Source organism: Brassica napus, chromosome C1, assembly GCF_020379485.1.
Source record: "Brassica napus cultivar Da-Ae chromosome C1, Da-Ae, whole genome shotgun sequence".
Classification (NCBI taxonomy): Eukaryota; Viridiplantae; Streptophyta; class Magnoliopsida; order Brassicales; family Brassicaceae; genus Brassica; species Brassica napus.
In genome coordinates, this window is record NC_063444.1 from 34,114,744 (window position 1) to 34,133,712 (window position 18,969).

The 18,969-nt window shown below is 34.8% G+C and overlaps 1 protein-coding gene and 1 long non-coding RNA gene across 2 annotated transcripts; one reads left to right on the forward strand and one right to left on the reverse strand.

The window, feature by feature from the left end:
• Positions 1 to 3,574: 3,574 nt before the first annotated feature.
• On the reverse strand, positions 3,575 to 5,306 carry LOC125580758. The gene is made up of 3 exons (XR_007318497.1): positions 4,872 to 5,306; positions 4,434 to 4,784; positions 3,575 to 4,325 (listed from the first exon to the last, which is right to left on the reverse strand). It is a non-coding gene; the product is annotated as an uncharacterized LOC125580758 (long non-coding RNA).
• A 9,075-nt stretch (positions 5,307 to 14,381) lies between these two features.
• Positions 14,382 to 17,678, forward strand: LOC106373724 (putative G-type lectin S-receptor-like serine/threonine-protein kinase At1g61610). The gene is made up of 7 exons (XM_048745838.1): positions 14,382 to 15,734; positions 15,827 to 15,934; positions 16,100 to 16,311; positions 16,411 to 16,621; positions 16,687 to 16,924; positions 17,001 to 17,148; positions 17,234 to 17,678. Exons 1-7 carry the CDS (start codon positions 14,438 to 14,440, stop codon positions 17,531 to 17,533), a joined length of 2,514 nt encoding a protein of 837 aa, XP_048601795.1. The 5' UTR covers positions 14,382 to 14,437; the 3' UTR covers positions 17,534 to 17,678.
• Positions 17,679 to 18,969: the final 1,291 nt, after the last annotated feature.

The following is an 18,969-nucleotide window of genomic DNA, read 5'->3' on the forward strand; positions in this document are numbered from 1 at the left end:
CGGATTGATATTTCCTCGGAATTCCGTCGGTATATTCCGAGGAAATTCCGAGGATTTCATTTTTCGTCGGAATGTCCGTCAGAATATCGCTGTTTTCTTGTAGTGATATAAGCGGTGGTGTGATTGTTCGAGAGTCAAGCGATCGCTAGTATCTTGTCAAATTCTCGCACGTATGTGATCCCTGCACAATGAATACATGTCTCGTAATACAATTAGGCTAATTTTCATTTTCCACAATTGCGTTTTGTAACGTGAAATTTCATTATTTTAAGAGATGCTTTAAGAAAAAACTTCAGATACATTTATGCTTTAATTACTATAACCTTCTGGTTTTATACAAAACTAATACAATTTTCTTCTATCAGTGCAGCAAAATTCTATCATGCTGTTGTTACCATTACACATCACTATTTTATATTTATATAAGATTTGAAAAGGAAAAAAATGACGATTAAGAGAATTTGCACTCTATAACAAAGATATAAACATAACTAAATAACTCATAAACACTATTGAGCAACTTTTCAGCTTTGCATAATCCTATTATACTCCTATGTCTATATGTCATATTTCAACTTCGTTGTTTTTCTTTCACGTCTCTCTTTCTATTTTGCCAATGGAGAGAAATTGATCGTTCACTGACACTTGTTAAAATTCAGCTTATTTATTCAAATCATACACAATTATAAGTACTTAGACATTTAAATATAAAACCTTTTTTTAAAACATATAAACTTATTTGCAAAAATATCTCTTAAACTTTTTATGACGAAAATAAAAAATATTTTGAAAGCGATCGTTATAACTCTCTCTAAATTTTCTGTGAATTTTCATCGACCAGCTCAACATTTTCAGACTTGAACAATTCTAGATTTCTAGACAATTGGTCCTCATCTTTTTTTTTTTTCAAAAAAAGGCTTTCATAACCATAAAAAACATTAGTAGATGCCTTATGATAAAAGAAAAATCATCCTCAGGAGGATAAAAAGAAGGGTCTTCCCCAAACTCCTTACACCATGAGCCTGCATGGGATAGAGATAATTGGTCCTCATCTTGCGTACATGCACTTAAATTCATTAAAAGAACAAATTCATTGGGTCAATTTGGTATGCTAGGATTAACTAAAGATGTAAGATTTTTTTTCACGTACCATCGTCATCATCAAAACTTTGAGCGTCATCAAATATTTGTCATTCACCTTCAATCATGAAATGAAAGTAGTAATGTCGCCACATGTAACCTCAATTGACGTCATATATTTTCTTTTTGTTTTAAATAAACGTAAACTTTTATTCACTAAAAAACCTTTTCTAAACAACTTTTTTTAACATCAAAGGCATCATATTTTTTTTGTGCTAAATATCAAAGGCATCGTATTTGAAAGAAGTAGAATTTACATCTTAATTTACTTTGGAAAACCACAAATGAGCACATATTCATCTTTTTCATTTTCTAGATTTCATATTAGACTAAACCGGTTTTATTTTTTATCAATGAGTCTTCGACCCGGAGATGATGTTTCACTATATTGTTGTTGGATTGTAAAGGGTTTTCAAATTGAACTATAATTATTACTAGGATCGGTCTGCTCTACGGGCGGGGCGGGATATACTTTACTTATGATCTAAATTATTATTTTTTGTATGATTTTGTGGTTTGTGTTTTAGATTTAAATTTTCAAGAGATGTGTATGATATAATAAAAAAACATATTATATTACATAAATACTATCAGAAAAACAAATAATATCAATTTCAGATACTTATTAATAAATGATACAAAATATTTGTTTTGTGGGTTTAAAGATTTGGTTAATTTATAGGTATAAAATAATATGTTGAAAAATATTTTATCATACATGATTGTCGGGATTGAGATATTATGGCATTTGTTTTTATATTATGGTCCTCGAATTTGACTAAATTGTGCTTTACAATTGTACATTCCCATTTTTATTTTATATTTATTTTCAGTAATCATTAGAATTATGTTGATTTTTGAAATATTATGTCAGTTGTGTGTATTAAGTTTTATCATTGTTGGGTTTTTGAAAAGAAATGACTTTTTAAAATTCACGATTGTTGATTTTAAGTTCCACATGGAGACTAATTTTTTTTTTTTATGAAATGTGAAATTTATTGATCTTGTAAAAATAATAGGAATTTACAAAAGGCTAGAGAAACCTAAAGACATTTACAAGGAAAATAAACCTGGAGACTAAATTTATGTATAGTATTGTTGCTAAATTGATTGGTTATAATTTTAAAAAGTTCTAATTTATTTCTTAAAGAAAAACTTGAATTCTCTTGCTTAAAGTATGAACACAAATTGTTTAGTTTGTTTGTAGTAAATACATTTGACATTGATTTTCAGTATTGTTGCGTAACATGTAATCATAGTTTTTATATTCTTATATATTTTATGTTAAATGTTAGCCTCTTAAATCTAACCCAATATATAGGTTGTGGTTTTAATTATTAATTATAATATTTTGTTACTATATTAGTTAGTATTATGTTTGCCGAAAATGATAGTTTAATGTTTTCTGTTATGATAACTTTGTTTTGTTTCTGTTACTTTTTCATGTGTCTTTTTGACTCCGTAATATTGTTTTGCTGCAAATTATATGTAATATATATATACTTCGTATATAAGCGGTTGTGATTTAACTTATAAGATATTGGTTTTTCAAAAGAGCTTATAAGATATTGTTTGTTATAAACATATTATATCTTTTATTTATTTATTTGTATTTTTTTATTCACTTAGTATTCAATTTTATTTCATGTCTCATTATTAGTGGTGTGTTTTCATTTTTAAAATGCTTAAGCTGTTAGTATAACTAGAGTTTTTGTCCGTGCTACGCGCATATTTAAATTTTGTTTTTTAAAAAGTTGCTTAAGAAGCTAATTGTTCTAAATTTGTATTTAAAAAAAAATAGTCTTTATATTTTACCATTTAACTGAATATTTGACTTTTCAATATTGTTAATTATTAACACAAAGCTTTTGTTATTATAAATTAGGTTCATAATTTATGAAACCAAAAATGAGTAATATAAATAACACCATCGGGCCGCGGGACGCCTCCGTGGGTGGCTTCTCGGAGGATTCCAGTGATGTTTCCTTGTTTGGTCTTGAACACCCTAGGTTCATGAAGCTACCAGAAAACACAGAGGTAATTGGTTTTTCACCGAAATAGGAAGCCTCGTGCTTGATCTGTCTTTTTCCCTCAACAGTCTCTTTTAATAATCTGCTTATTGTAATTAGCTTTTTTTACCATGTAACAAAGATTTACTGTACTATTAAGAGTTGGTTTTTGCATATCGGTAATAGTGAGTTGATTAAATATATAATATTTATTATTAAAAAAGGTAACACCATGAAGATCCAACGTCCACATGAGCTTGTGATGAATCAGTGATGTGGTTCAAATTGGGCGCCGGAGTGTACTATTAAGAGTTGGTTTCTACATATCGGTGAATGAAACTATTAAGATGTGAGTATTCTCAAGTCTGCTGGAACATATATATATATATATATATATATATATATATATATATATATATAGAGAGAGAGAGAGAGAGAGAAACGAAGCTATCCTTGTTCAAAGCTCTGTCTTCCAATATAAGGTATTTGTCGCGTTGCATAAACATCTATGGAAATCTATATGGCTGGGTTACACATTTTGTGTTTTTCATGCATGCCTTGATCCCTGAAAGAAAAGATATACATACAGTTTGACCAATTTTTGATTTCATCAACCGCACCACACATGTTTTCTTCCTGATAGAATTATAATACTTACAATATATGCTTAGAATCCATTTCCCCTCCAAGACCCCCATCATGAACTTGAGGGTTCTTTTGCAGACTCCATTTTCATTGGGTCGTGCCAATGATTTGTGTTATTGGCTGGTAACTCCAGACAGTTCAGAAAATTCCGAAATCACACCATGTAACCCAAAGCCATCCATGCATGTAATTTGTTTTTCAAAGTCAAGGTTTTCATGAAACAAAAGGGTAAAAAGAAGTATACATACTCATTCATCGGTAAGTCCTGAACAACATAGAACCAATTTCATGGGTAATCCGTGAAAATGCTTGCTCAATGATGTTAGAATACTTCATTAGGTAGAGAGTGTTAGTGGCCTAGAGAAGATACATAGATAGATAAAGTTATTGTAAGTACTGTATTTAAAAAAAAAAAGAATCTCCTCATAATTCCTACCAACAAATGAAAATGACAATACCATTTAGTGGGAATACGCTTGCATTTTTCTTCTTTTGGATTAGTCTCTTCACAGGGAAACTTATAGGATGCATCTGAAGGGTATAGGATTACAACGTTTACATTTTGAAAAGAAAAGGTGTTAAAAACCCGTATAAGGGACTATCATATAGAGCTTCTATATAATCTTATGCAATACTTACATTGTCCCATCTACATCCTGGCATCAGTTTTGCATATGTATTCTTGCAACTCGCATTGTAACAACCAAGTAATGCGACTTCACGGCCACAGCTACTGGAAGTTATTCTCCACCTTCTTGTCAGCTCCAAATCAAGGTTGACTTCGGTAAGGTTGTTGAAGTAAACATTTAGAGCCCTGAAAATGTAATACATTTTCTTATATTCAGCCAGTCAATAATCAAAAGCATATGTACGAACATTTACTACTATTCAGATTTCTTATCATTCTTTTGTGAACGTGTAAACCCACCACTAAAATTAATCGGCAGAGACAGGTTAACCTCTATGGTATTGAGCCATTTCTTCCGATGCCTGTCAATAAATCATTCCAACTAAATAAATGGTAAAAATAACCTAAATGTCTACATCAGGACTATAATGTGAGGTAGCGAAGAGTACCTATGTGTCTTCTGGAGACTGACAAAGGGGCATGTGAATTTACTTATTAGAGGTCCATCACATGACACCGTCGCAATTGTGAATTATCTCCAATTGAGGGCTTGTTCATTGCTGAGAGTTTCTCTATAACTTCTATGGTATGAATGCCTTTATCCACAGACGGTTGCTTTTTTTTTTTTATGAATCTTCAGCTATCACCCACTTGATTCAACTCATCAGTAAGTATTTTCTTACCATGCAGTTTTGTAACTCTGCTTGGGATTGAACATGAATTAAGTTTTGATCTCACTATTTAACTACATGGGGTTCAGCAATCTAAGCATCCCTCTCAAACCATAATACAAATTAAAACCCCCGATTCAATACAGACAAAACTCGTAATCTGAGATAAAAAATCAAAGCCAGCTGAAAACAAAACTCGTGATGAGCACATTTAAAAAAAATAAACAGGTCACCTGTAGTTATTTTTTTCTTGGTATAGGTCCAAATGTAACCCTGGACACATCAAAGTACACAACAAAAAAAGCACGTACATATTTATAAGGAAACATGTACTGAAACTTAAATTCCAAAGCGAGATAGACAGAATCAATATCATATAATATTAAACTGGCTGAAACAGAATCCGGAAGACTAAGATATCCCCGAAAGAAATAAGTAGCAGATGTAGATCTTTTGAAGCTATGATTGGATTTCAGAGGTTTCTGGGAGAGGTTTTAGTTTGTTGATTAGACTGTGAAAGAAACGGTTTTGTGAGCTTTTTAAAAGAGGATCATCATTAAAATCATCGCTGATGAGTAATATTAAACGTTGGCTGTTTTTTTTTCTGTTGTCCTGAAGAGATCGAGAAATCCAAAAGTTTTTAATCAAGGGATATAGGTTTTTAATAATGTAGTTTGATACGATTGGTTGAATATTTTAAGCAACACCAGATTCATTTCCGAGAGCATTACACATATAGGTACTTTCTTGTGGCTTCTGGCAAAATGAGTTACTTTAAGCATGAGGTGTACTTTTAACCTTGGAATTGTTATTGTTTTGACTATAATACCTATTAGTTCAACGAGTCATTTTCCAACGATGTCAACATCAGAGGTGCATTCATATACACATGACCCATAAACAAAAACATAAAATTCAGTTCTCTTTCCTATCGATCTTTCTCTTCTTCTTCTAGAACTATTTTGTGGAAATCTACACTTACTTCAAACCCAGAATATATGGGTCTGATTGGTTACAGCTGTGATTTTAGTTTTTTGCTGTAGAATTTATGCTGTGTATTTTTTTGCTGTAGCTGTAAAATTTTTGCTGTGATTTTGTATGTTATAAAACTCACAGATTTATTAATAAGTTTCTAAAGCACTGTTATTTTGCTGCGGAAATATTAGTGTATACAGCCAAAAGAAAAGGAAAAAAAAGAAACGAAGCTGTAGGTTTCAAAAATCAAAGCAAAGCTTGATTGTTAAATATTGTGGCTGTAGAAATATTTTTTGCTGTCCACAGCAACCAAAACACAAACCAATCAACCTCTATGAATATGTGGTCAGAGTTGTTGTGGTTGCATGATTTATGTTCGGTCAGTGTAGATCTATGTACATCCACATTTCCTCCAACTACAATTCCAATGACCACACAGCCCCCATCTACGGTTATCCTATCCATCCTTGATGCCCACACACAAAATACACACAGTCACAACCACCAATCTTCCATTCATATCCACTCTGACCACACGAGCCCCACCTACGATTTCCTTATCCACAACTTTGACCAACCAAAGATAATAATGTGGTTATAAGCGACATTGACGAGCTCAATATCTTGGTCTTTAAGTACTTGATGCTTCTGTGAGGAATCGGGACTGCGTTCATGTTTCTTCTTGCAAATTGAAATTGTCGGTGGAGAAGAAAAAAGAAGATGCCTCAGATTAGGGTAGATATGATTTTTTGTAATTGATAAAAGAATTGCAATTACAAGAGCAGTTGTGTTTGTATTTTTTCTTTGTTCTTCACTTTGTGTTGAAGATTAACGGAAAATCAATTGCTTTTAATTTGAAAGTAGAAGATGATTTGATTTCTCGAAAAATAAAATAGCAGACGAGAGAGAAAGACGTGTAGTAAAGAGTGTTTTGGACATTTTAAAGAGAAAAAGTACTCTGCATGTATAAAGTATGTCATAGTGCAAATCTATTTATATAAAATATGGTTTATTCTCTCCTGGATGAGACACGTAGGCAAACAGGTCAGAAAGTCAGTCTCTGTGAGGATGACACCTGTCCCCTTCACCAAAACTATGCGTTTCATTCTGCGGAAAGGTTTCAGACTTTGGTTTAGCGAAGGGCCATAAATCAGATTAATCAATCCATGCCCGTAACTCCTGCATCTAATGCGATCCAGCCCTTTGGAATCCCTCTCTTTCCCTCATATATATCTTTAGTGTGATATAATCAGCGATTGGAGATATATTGGTGTCCTCTCCACGACCTTTGGTTTACATACGACGGTGAATGTCTCCGTCGATGATTTTCAGATAATCACTTGGGTACAGCCGGCTATCACCACGACGCCGATTTCGTGGACGTCTACATCATCATATTCAGTGGCGCTAGGTTCAGCCCTTCCGGCAACACCTCCTTCTATGCCGCCGGTTATACCCTTTTCACCTTGGCTACCAGATTGACTGCTCAGATATACTACTAATCTAAGATCCACAGCAGCATCAGAATTTCTGGACTTGAGTCCCAAGTCTGAAGTCACTTGGGTACGTCAGGATTTACTTTTCATCTTATAGAAGTCGAAAGAATAGAAGCACCTTCTTTTTTTATACTGCTCAGTGATCTTTTTTCAGTTTTTTTGTAGCTGATTACGAGGAACTCACCACTTTGGATTGAGAAAGATGAAGATGATGACGGCGGAATTTGCTTAATTCCACTTTGAATTCGAGGAAGTTTTTACCTTTCACGAGATTTTTTTTGGGTTTCCACTCAAACATATATGCTAATAAACTTTAACCAAATTTTTGTTTCCTTTCAGAGTGTACCAGCACAGGAGCGGATTGAATCAGAAAAAGCTTGATAATTGTAATTCAGAAGGAAAAGCAGCTGACTTTAGGGAAACTTTTACTCATGCTTCAGAAGGTTTGTTCGTAATTGATCCTATGTTTTACTGTCCATTGCCCGTCAGGTTGTCCCTTTCCTTAGTTATTTGTGCTATATCTGTTCCAGTTATTCGAATAGAGAAATCAACAAGCGTGTCATCTTATGGAATAGTTCCACTTAGTCTGCAGATGTACGGTTGCAAAGTGCTACAAAAGGTACAAAGCCACTACACTTTTCCTAGACTAATGGGTGAAAATTCGTTCTGGTGTAGGCTCTTGATGTCATAGAACCTGATCAGAGAGTTCTTTTAGGACATGAACTTGACTGGCAGCCGAGCAGGTGATGAGATGTGTTCAGACACCAAAACAGAAACCAGGAGCTCTTGAAATGCATCGATAATACTTCTTCAGACTGTTGGATCCATGTTACCTGCATTCCATGATCAAGTTTCCTTGGTCTGAATGCATCCTTATGGCTGCCTAGCAATCATGCACTAAGAATTAAAATAAATGTGTTTTTTGCCTTCTCCCTATCTTGGTTTCTCTCACAATAGCAATGCATCTTCACGTTTTCTTTGCCCTTATGTATAGAGTAACCATATCTTTTAATTAGTACTGAATGTCCCTGTAAATTTAGGCTTTTAATTTAGGCTATGTGTATGTGTGATGACGTTGGAGTCACGCATATTGGGATTGTTCAAGAAAAGAGAATTTGTTTATAGAGTTCAGATATCAACCGTGTTTCTTTGTTTCAGGGGAGTGTTTATTTTTAGCAGCGTTTGTTCTATGTATAAAATGTGCTCTGCATTGATGATTCTAGCTAAGTTGAGTATTTTTGGCTATGCGGCTACCGAGTATGTGTCAACAGGTACATTCTATCAGTTCTCATATACCAAACTGGTTTCATTGTGAATTTTCAAGAGTAACCGAAGAAGCAACCATATATGATTCAGTATGTTTGTGTGATTCTCAGAATGGGATGCTTGCAGATTCTCGAGAAACAATGGGATTGATAAATAACATTTGAGAAAAAATAGAGCTAAGTCACCAATTACAAAGCGAAGATGGAAATATATGGAGAAAAAGAGACTTTTTATTTCTCTTTTTTTTTTTACTGGAAAGATAAACTTTTTCCTTAAAGATAAACTTTTGCTTGCAGATTTTTCCTTAAAAAAGCCAGATTAATTCTTAAAGTGATTTTTCAATCATGGTCCCCTCTCAAATTCATTTTTGGATCAAATTAACAATTATTCGTATTAAATGCATAAATGTTTTGTTGAAAAGAACACCCTTACAATAGTAGTACTAATAATGCAACCCTTATAAAATGAAAGAAAAACCATATTTTTTTCTTGAAATTATCCCAACTGACTCTATAATTAACATCATCAAACAAACAAAAACGAAAAAATTTACATATTATGTCCACATTAGAGTTTTATTTATTTATTTTGTGACCATGTCCACATAAGAGTTCAAAATTGACAATCACCCATAACACAACAAATATATGATGCGTCAAATCAACGAGAAAAGATTCGCTGATGAGATAGGTCCATCGTAACTCTCTCGACCAGAGAATAGTAGCCTTGGTTCGGTCAGGTGAGACACCTAAACAAACGCTGGAGATGCTCTCCGAAGCAAGTCTCAAGGACAAAGATTTATGTATAGACAAATAGACAAGCAAAATAAATCTACCACATATAATCCCTCATCCGGTCAAACCATCAATTAATCGATAGTTTTAAATATAAATCATTATCATCCATTTCCACTTCTCTTGCAATGCAAACCAAAAATTCAAACCATAAAATCATACAAAATAATAATGTATACCACAAGTATAATATATCCCGCCCGTAGGGCGGGCCAACCCTAGTGCAACTTATAAAAGTAACCTTCAGTGTAATTTTTTCTTCATTTCTTTTCGTTACGGTGGAATAGTCTTAGAATTAGGTTCGGGCCACTAAAGCCAACAAACCTTTACTTATGGGCTGGATATCTTGTGTTTGAAGTCCATTCCGTGATGATATGGCAAAATGATTGGTGTGGAATATTTTTACTAATGTGGCATCCTTTAGAAATCTCAAAATTAGCTCCTTTTATATAGTAGAGATAAACTAGCATTTGCTTTTTGCTTTTTGTGTTGTGTAAATTTATAAAAATTATGTAGAAAGGGTGTTTGACCAAAAAACAATGTAGAGAGGGTGTGATGTGTAGCAAATAAGGTTCTTCAGTTCATAAATCTCACGAAGAAAGTTCTTTAATTTTATTACAATGTAATGTTCTTGCTGCGAAAGATAAATAATACCATATACATATCGCATGTGAGCATGACAACTTCCAAAATAATTTATGTCACATATTATCTTTACTTCTACTGATTTTGATGACCATTTACTATTATGGCTTATGAATATTTGTTGCTTTTGCTTTTATAAGACTTATGATATTATTAGGAATTTATCGATAAGAGAGTCGCGCCAATCTTATGACCCTCTGCTTCCTGCGTTGCGAGTGTAACATCATCCCAAAACCCAGAGCCGTGCGAGCATTAAAACCATACGTAAGCGAGAAAAAAAATATGCCTTCATTCATAAAAATGTCTTATAAAGAGTCAATTCAAAAAAAAACACTGCATAATAATTCTAAAACATAATTTGTCTTCCCTTCTTCTCTAAGAACTCATTGACTAAACTTTCAAAATCAATGTTCCTTAAGAGTTCTCTCTCGATAGATAAGATAGCCAAATCACTTAATCTTTCTTGTGACATAGTCGAACGAAGATAAGATTTTATTAGCTTCAACTTCGAAAAACTCCTCTCAGCAGATGCAACCGAAACAGGAATGGTCAACAATATTCGATTAGCAATCCATGAGTTCGGATAAAAATCATGAACACTTTGCAAAAAGTCTAGCACTTCAATATGTTGTTCTTGTTCATCATTATCTTCTCTAGACGTACCATGTTGTTCTTGTTCATCATTATTCTCTACAAAGGTATCAAGAGTTTCAGATTTTTTGAAATACCTTAATAAACCATTCTTTTGAAATTTTGTTTCCTCATCTTTTTTGTTCTTCTTTTTTTCTGTTGTCTGCTCCACACGGTTGATGTCTTTTGTTCGATGACATCGTTCTATCAACATATAAAATTCTGATTGTTATTCACTGTTTCACAAAATAGATGAAAATAGATAACAATAGGTAGTACTTTTACTTTAGTTTGAATTGTAAGAGAGAAAGTGAGATAAAGCTACTTTGTTAATAAATCTTAAACTTCAAAAATCAGAACTGCAGGTTTGTGTGTGAGAAGAAGACGTGATCAGAAGTTGGAAGAGACAAAAGACGTCGTGAAATTGGATTTGTTACCCTAATTTTTGTAAAATTACATGAATAATTTTTTTAAGTAAATTTAACTTTAATTAGTGAAGTATTAATGAATGTCTTTATGTGTTGTGGCCCATATTTAGCCTACTGATAATATTATAGTTTAAAACTCAAGCCCATATAAAATATATATTAGTACTTATGATTGGTAATATTAACTAAACATATGCTATTAAGTGTTTTTTTTTTAAAATGATGCCCTAATTAAGCCAATGTTTCTTTTGGTCTCAAGGTCGCACGGCTCTGCCAAAACGATACGTAGCAAACCTGAATTCACAATTAAAAAACTTCAATTCAGGAATGCATGCAGCAGATAGAACAGTTCAACAAAAGACTTAAGGTGTGTTCAAAAATTAAAACAGTTCAACAGAATCAGATTGAAAAACCTTTTGAGGTGATGCCTTAGACATTCCAATAGGTTGGTCAAGGTTATCTCCCCCACCAAAGGCACATGCGGAGACTACAATTTGAAAACTTCGCATATACTTCTTATTCTCATCCAAAATTCTAAACCCTCCATTCTCGTTGAAAACCCACAGTGCACCGAAACTGTCTCACTCACCTGATCACAACAAAACAGCACTCATCAATAAAGAAGCATATAATGATAATGAAACTCAAGTTATTAGCCTTGTAAGAGTTACCAAGTGTTGGCCTGAAAACTACTCTCTCTCTGCAAAAGCCTGGTTCTCAGTAAACAAATTAAAACGTGTCCCGTTCCCACGAACAGGAGAGCTTGCATCAGCACCTGTTAGGTACACAAGTTTCTTACATGGGAGCTTGACTCGTTACGCTCTAAGGTATCAAGATGCTCAAGCTCTTCAGGAGGAAGAAGCTTCAAACAACCTGACACACAAAAATCTATCAATGGCAGATTCAAAGATGAAATGATGATGGAGTGAGAGCTTACGTTGCCAATGGCTTTAATTATTTATTGACAGAATCATTCTCCTTCCTGTCCAAAGCAATTTCTTTCCTCATGGGGTCAGCTAAACCTTCAAGTTCCTGATATGTAATTCCACCACTAAGCTTCTTAGTTATCAAGTATAACATTACCGAGAAGAAGAAATGGTTCGTCTCATAACATCAAGTATAAAGAGCTTTGATCCACATAACTCATATAAGCCCCCAAAACCATATACTATATCATGTCTTTCGTGATGATCACTTCAGTTCTAGGCCTAACATTAGAGTCCGATCCTTTATGGAACAAAACAAAAAAAAAGTTTTTTTTGGTTCAATCCAATTGTTAAATCCTGAAACAAAAATTTGAAGAAAAATAAGATTATGATGAAGATAATAAAATTATATAAGCCTCACCAATTGCTCGGTCTCTTCTTCCACACAATAAAGCTGAGCTTAAATCCTTTTCCAAACCTCCATATTCTTCTTCTCGTTCTCCTCTTATTTAGCCATTACCACCAAGAACAGATGGGTTAGCCATTACCACCAACAACAAAAAAAAAGAACTCTTCATATAACTTCTTTGGATTATCACCAAATGTGAGGATGATGCTCAATGGATGCAGGATTACCTATTTATACATGGAAAACACCGCCTAGAACTATGATAATTATCATTGAATGAATCGTCTTCATTGATTTGCGACGGCTAATTAAAGATGTTACTTAAAGACAATGAATCAATAGATCCCGTAACGTCTACAAACAAAAGACGATTCGATGCTAACGGCGCAGAGCACAAATTCTCTTCACGCCGATTCGTCAAACGCGAGATGTTGAATCTCCATTGCTGGTTAACCCACTGACAGATCGAAGAAGAAGATGAAACCCTAAATTGAGAGAGATCGAATAAGACGATGAAACCTTAAACTGAGAAGACTCCGCAAGCGAATGGAGCTGTCGCTCTCTATTAGATTGGATATTTGTCATTCTCAATATTAAAACGAAAGCCCAGTAAACTCATAACACCGTGAACAAAAAACTTACAAATATAAGTATAAGATCAAAGCCCATCACGCTGAAGTTTAAGTGATACAGTACGTTTTGCATAAGTGGACACGTGGCGACTCCAAGACGTGCGACTTTCCTACGTGGACGATGACGCGGAGGTCTCAAACCGTTTTTATAGTAATAGATTTATAATTAGACTAAATTTATATTAACTAATATAAATATTACTGTACATTAATATTTTGAAAAGGAAAATAATTTTTTTAATGTATAATAGTATGGTACTAGATAGGCTAGTACTAGTAACTAGAAAGACTCGAAAAAGAAAAATAGTAAAATAGATTGTGGAATAATAAATCTTGGAATTTTCGCAACGACCAAACCAAAGAAGTCGCATCTTCAATAAGAAGATAAAAATTGATTGACACAAACGTTTCTGGCCTTGCAAGTCACAGTTCTCCATTAAAAGTCTAAATAAAAACGTGAAAAATTCATACTGTTGTCATTCGTCAACAGTCAAACACGATACGCTGGTTGTCTTTTTTCAGTCGTTGGTACTGTATTTTGTTTGGATTATTTCAATATCGTTTCTAGAATATAAATACATATATATTCATCTTTTTATACGAAAACAAATACAAGTCGCTAATTTTGGAAAGACCAATTAGTATAGTCTTCCTGAAAAATCAGCAAACTTACAAAAAGATATAAAATTCGACGGCCACTATTTTTGCTCTTTCTATTAATTTCTTTCATGAAATATACAGATATCTGAGACCAATTAGTATAGTCTTCCTGAAAAATCAGCAAACTTACAAAAAGATATTCCCTCTGTTCCTGAAAGTAAGATTTTCTAGAATATGCACGCTTATTAAGAATTTAATAAATGTTTATAATTTAAATTACTTTTTACTTTATTATACACTTTCCAATAACTTTTCACCAATGAAATTTAATCAATTCAAATATTCTCAATTAATGTTCCTCAAAAGTATAAAAAAATACCTTAACAATATAGAAAATCTATCTTTGTGGAACAAGAAAAAAATCTAAAACATCTTACTTTCAGGAACGGACGTAGTATAAAATTCGACGGCCACTATTTTTGCTCTTTCCATTAATTTCTTTCATGAAATATACAGATATCTGAGAATAAAATCTTGTCAGATATGGCAGAGTTGAAAAGAAACCTTACTTTGGTCTCGACCCTTTTGATTTTGCTTCAACTATGCAGCATCGTATCTTGCACCACAAGCACCTCAATCACCAGAAACAACACGATACGAGACGGAGACACACTGATCAGCGAGGACGAAGTTTTCGAGCTCGGATTCTTCAGCCCGAAAGATTCAACCTTAAGGTATGTCGGAATCTGGTACAAGAACATCGAACCTCAAACAATTGTCTGGGTAGCAAACCGAGAGAGGCCATTGTCTGATCACAACGGAACTCTGAAGCTTGCAGATGACGGGAACTTGGTGGTCGTAGATGGACAAAACAACACCGTTTGGTCCACAAACGTGCCGCCCAAGTTGAACAATACCGTTGCTGTTCTATTGGAAACAGGGGATCTGGTTCTGTCTTCAGATTCAGACAGGGACACTAGGTTTTGGGAGAGCTTTAACAACCCAACTGATACTTTCTTGCCCGGTATGAGGGTTAGGGTGAACCCAACAAGCGGAGAGAATCGCGCTTTTACACCATGGATGTCCGAAACTGATCCTTCACCAGGAAGGTATTCGTTAGGGATTGATCCTATTGGACCACCAGAGATTGTGATTTGGGAAGGAGAAACGAGGAAATGGCGAAGCGGTCCGTGGGATTCGGTTATCTTTACCGGTATACCGGACATGTCCCGTGTCACAAACTATATTTACGGGTTTAAGCTTTCTTCTCCTCCTGAAAGAGATGGTAGCGTGTACTTCACGTATGTTCCGTCAGATAGCTCTGACTTGCTAAGGTTTCAGATTACGCTTGATGGTGTAATAGAGCAGTTCAGATGGAACAAAGATGGCAAGAACTGGACTTTGCTTCTGTTGAAACCGAGCACGGAATGTGAGAAGTATAACCGTTGCGGTAATTACAGCGTATGTGACGAGAGCAAAGAGTTTGGTTCCGGTAAATGTAGTTGCATCGATGGGTTTGAGCCGGTGAATCAGAATCTGTGGGACGATGGAGATTTCTCGGGTGGCTGCAAAAGAAGAGTGCCATTGAACTGTAGCCAGAGTCTGAGAGAAGACGAGTTCATGGAACTTAGGGGAATGAAGTTGCCTGATTTTGGATCATTTGTCTCCCTTAGAAGCTCAGAGACTTGTAAAGATGTATGCGTCAGGGATTGCTTGTGTAATGCTTATGCGTTTGTTAGAGGGATCGGATGCATGATTTGGACTAGAGATTTGATAGATATGGAGCGTTTTCAGCATGGTGGACAGTCTATTAACATCCGGCTAGCGGAATCTGAACTAGGTCTGTAAAATGTTTGAGTAGTCATAATACATTTTGAAAGATTAAACATAACTGATCCTAAAATACTTGGATTTCTTTTGTTGTGTGAGTAGGTGGGAAGGAAAACTCAAAGCTATGGATCATTATTTTAAGTGTTATAGGAGCCTTCTTGCTCGTATTATGCATTTGGATCTTGTGGAAGTTCAAGAAAAGAGTTAAAGGTAAAGTCTCTAGTCACACACACTGCTTTAAAAAGAGTACGTGCATATATGCTAACTGATCAATTATTTGTTGGTTGTAAGTCATGTAATATTTTTTTCGTTATTTTTAATAGAATAAATCAGCTTTAAAAAAAACTAAAGTATCAATTGTTTAATAATATGCAGCTATATTGTGGAGGAATAAACACCTTCCAGTTTTCGAAGAGAACAAAGACTACTCGGTGAAGTCCTCAAGCTCGACGAGCCAAGTTCTGGTAGGGGGTCTAGTTGACACACCAGATTTTCCCATTTTCAGTTTCAACAGCGTTGCCTTAGCAACAGGAAATTTCGCTGAAGAAAACAAGCTTGGACAGGGCGGATTTGGTACTGTATATAAGGTCAAGCATTGGAATATTACTAGTAGTAATCTTATTGAGACTAATATGTTGGTGATAAAGTTTTAATCCTTATCTAACAATTGTGTTGTGTTTGAACAGGGAAACTTTCCAGGGGACACAGAGATCGCGGTGAAGAGATTATCAGGGAAATCCAAGCAAGGGCTAGAGGAATTCAAGAACGAGATCTTACTGATTGCAAAACTCCAGCATCGAAATCTTGTTAGATTAGTAGGATGTTGCATTGAAAACAATGAGAAAATACTTCTCTATGAATACATGCCAAATAAGAGCTTGGACAGTTTCCTTTTCGGTATGTTTTCTTCAAAAAAATTTGGAAGTTTTCTGGATTGAGTATATAACTAGTCCTTTGCGCAGATGAGGGTAAACGAGGAAGTTTAGACTGGAAGAAACGATGGGATATCATTGGAGGAATCGCGAGGGGATTGCTTTACTTGCATAGAGACTCAAGACTAAAAATCATTCACCGTGACCTAAAAGCTAGCAATATCTTGCTTGACAAGGAAATGAATCCGAAGATTTCGGATTTTGGTATGGCTCGGATCTTCAACTACCGACAAGATCAGGCCAACACGATCCGAGTTGTCGGCACATAGTAACTAAGCGAACCTCTTTGTTGTTTTCTCTTCTTTATCAATCTCTTATGGTTTTGATGTTGGTAAAATGTGTAGTGGTTATATGGCTCCGGAGTATGCAATGGAAGGGATGTTCTCAGACAAATCTGATGTGTATAGCTTTGGAGTGCTGATACTGGAGATTGTAAGTGGAAGCAAGAACTTTAGCTTTCGAGGGTCTGAACATGGAAGTCTCATCGGCTATGTAAGTTTCTCTTGATATTTAGGTTTGGTTCCTTTTTTCTTCAAATCAAGAAACTAATGTTCTAAAGGACGTAACAAAAACTCAGGCCTGGAATTTATGGAGCCAAGGAAAGACCAAAGAGCTAATAGATCCAACGGTGAAGGACACTCAAGACGTGAACGAAGCAATGAGATGCGTCCACGTGGGGATGTTGTGTACACAAGACTCGGTAATATACAGACCAAACATAGGTTCGGTTTTATTGATGTTGGAGAGTCGAATGAGTAACCTTCCGCGACCGAGACAGCCTACCTTCCACTCGTTCTTGAACTCCGGCGAGATCGTGGAAGGTCAGGATGTTCCTACGGTTAACGATATTACTTTAACCACTGTTGTTGGTAGATAACTACTTTGATGAATTAGTTGTTCTTCCCAATGCTCTTTTACTTTAACCAACTTTTGTAGATAATAAATTTTCGTCTTGTTTAACATTTTCAAATACATACTTGAATTTGAACATTGTCGAGGAAAATAAACAAATCGGATTTATACTCTAGCTGTTTTTTGGGGTCAGCATATTTAATTGCGATTTGTGAATGCCAAATAATAGATGTTAGAGCATGTGGAAGACATGTAACTCATATGGTTCTAAAGCCACTTCAACTAGACTTCATGCTTTATTTATTTATTAATCTCTAAAGTCCACACGACTTTTTAACACTAAAAAGCGATACCGATCGTCGGGAAAATAAAGGATTTCCTTGAAAGCTAAACTGGCAGAAACAAGTTCTTCGGAGACAATACTTTTACAGTTTCAGGTAAGAAAATATTTTGGCACAAACTTAAACTAAACTCAGGCCGGTCTCAAGTATTATATGGGCCCTGAGCTAAAAAAATATTTCCGCATACAAAAAAAAACTTTAAAAATATTGAGCCCGTTATAAAAGTAATGGAAAAATCTTTCTTTATTCATAACATAGAGGTTCCTTATATAGGAGATTACACCGTCATAGATAAATGAAAAGATTACAAATCATAATCTCTTAGTTATGAGTCATCCACAATCTGGTTCATAACACCCCCCCTTGGATGCCATAACCATTTAGGGTTTGTAATGTGCTTTAATGTTGCCTCATTAAAACCTTACTAGGAAAATTCAATTGGGACAAAACCATGGTGAAGGAAAAAGAGTACAACACACATTACTCCTCCTGATTTGGACATTACTGAAGGTCCCTTGGACCTCTCCAATTTTCTGCAATCCGTGGGTGATGAAGATCTTGGGCAGAATATGCTTCGTCCTCGAACATGATAGTTGGTTCTTTTTTACCATCGGTCATGCCACAATCTGATCGAACATATTGAGTCATCGACCTCAAATACACACACACGAAATCTTGGATGATGTTGCTGTGATATGCGTTTACCACCATGTATAAAACATAACATGTCTGAAAACAAATCAACAAAACCAAATAACCCCTCTTTGGGCTGGTTAGTATAAAATAAATCAAAATCAAAGGCTTCTTCATCGTCCTTCTTATGGACCAATCAGATCAGTGTCTAAAACAAGACTTCTGCATCGTCCATCTCAGGACTAAATGGACTTCTTTATCGTCCACCTTTGGATTGAATGGATCAGTGTCCAAAACAAGACTTATGCATCGTCCATCTCAGGACTAAATGGATTTCTTTATCGTCCACCTTTGGACTGAATGGATCAGTGTCCAAAACAAGTGATCTCACGCCCATGTACTAGATAATGGGTGAGACTGGTCCATATTAAATCTCTTGAGTACACTTATCTGTATATACTATTTGATGCACAAGGATTTCATTGTT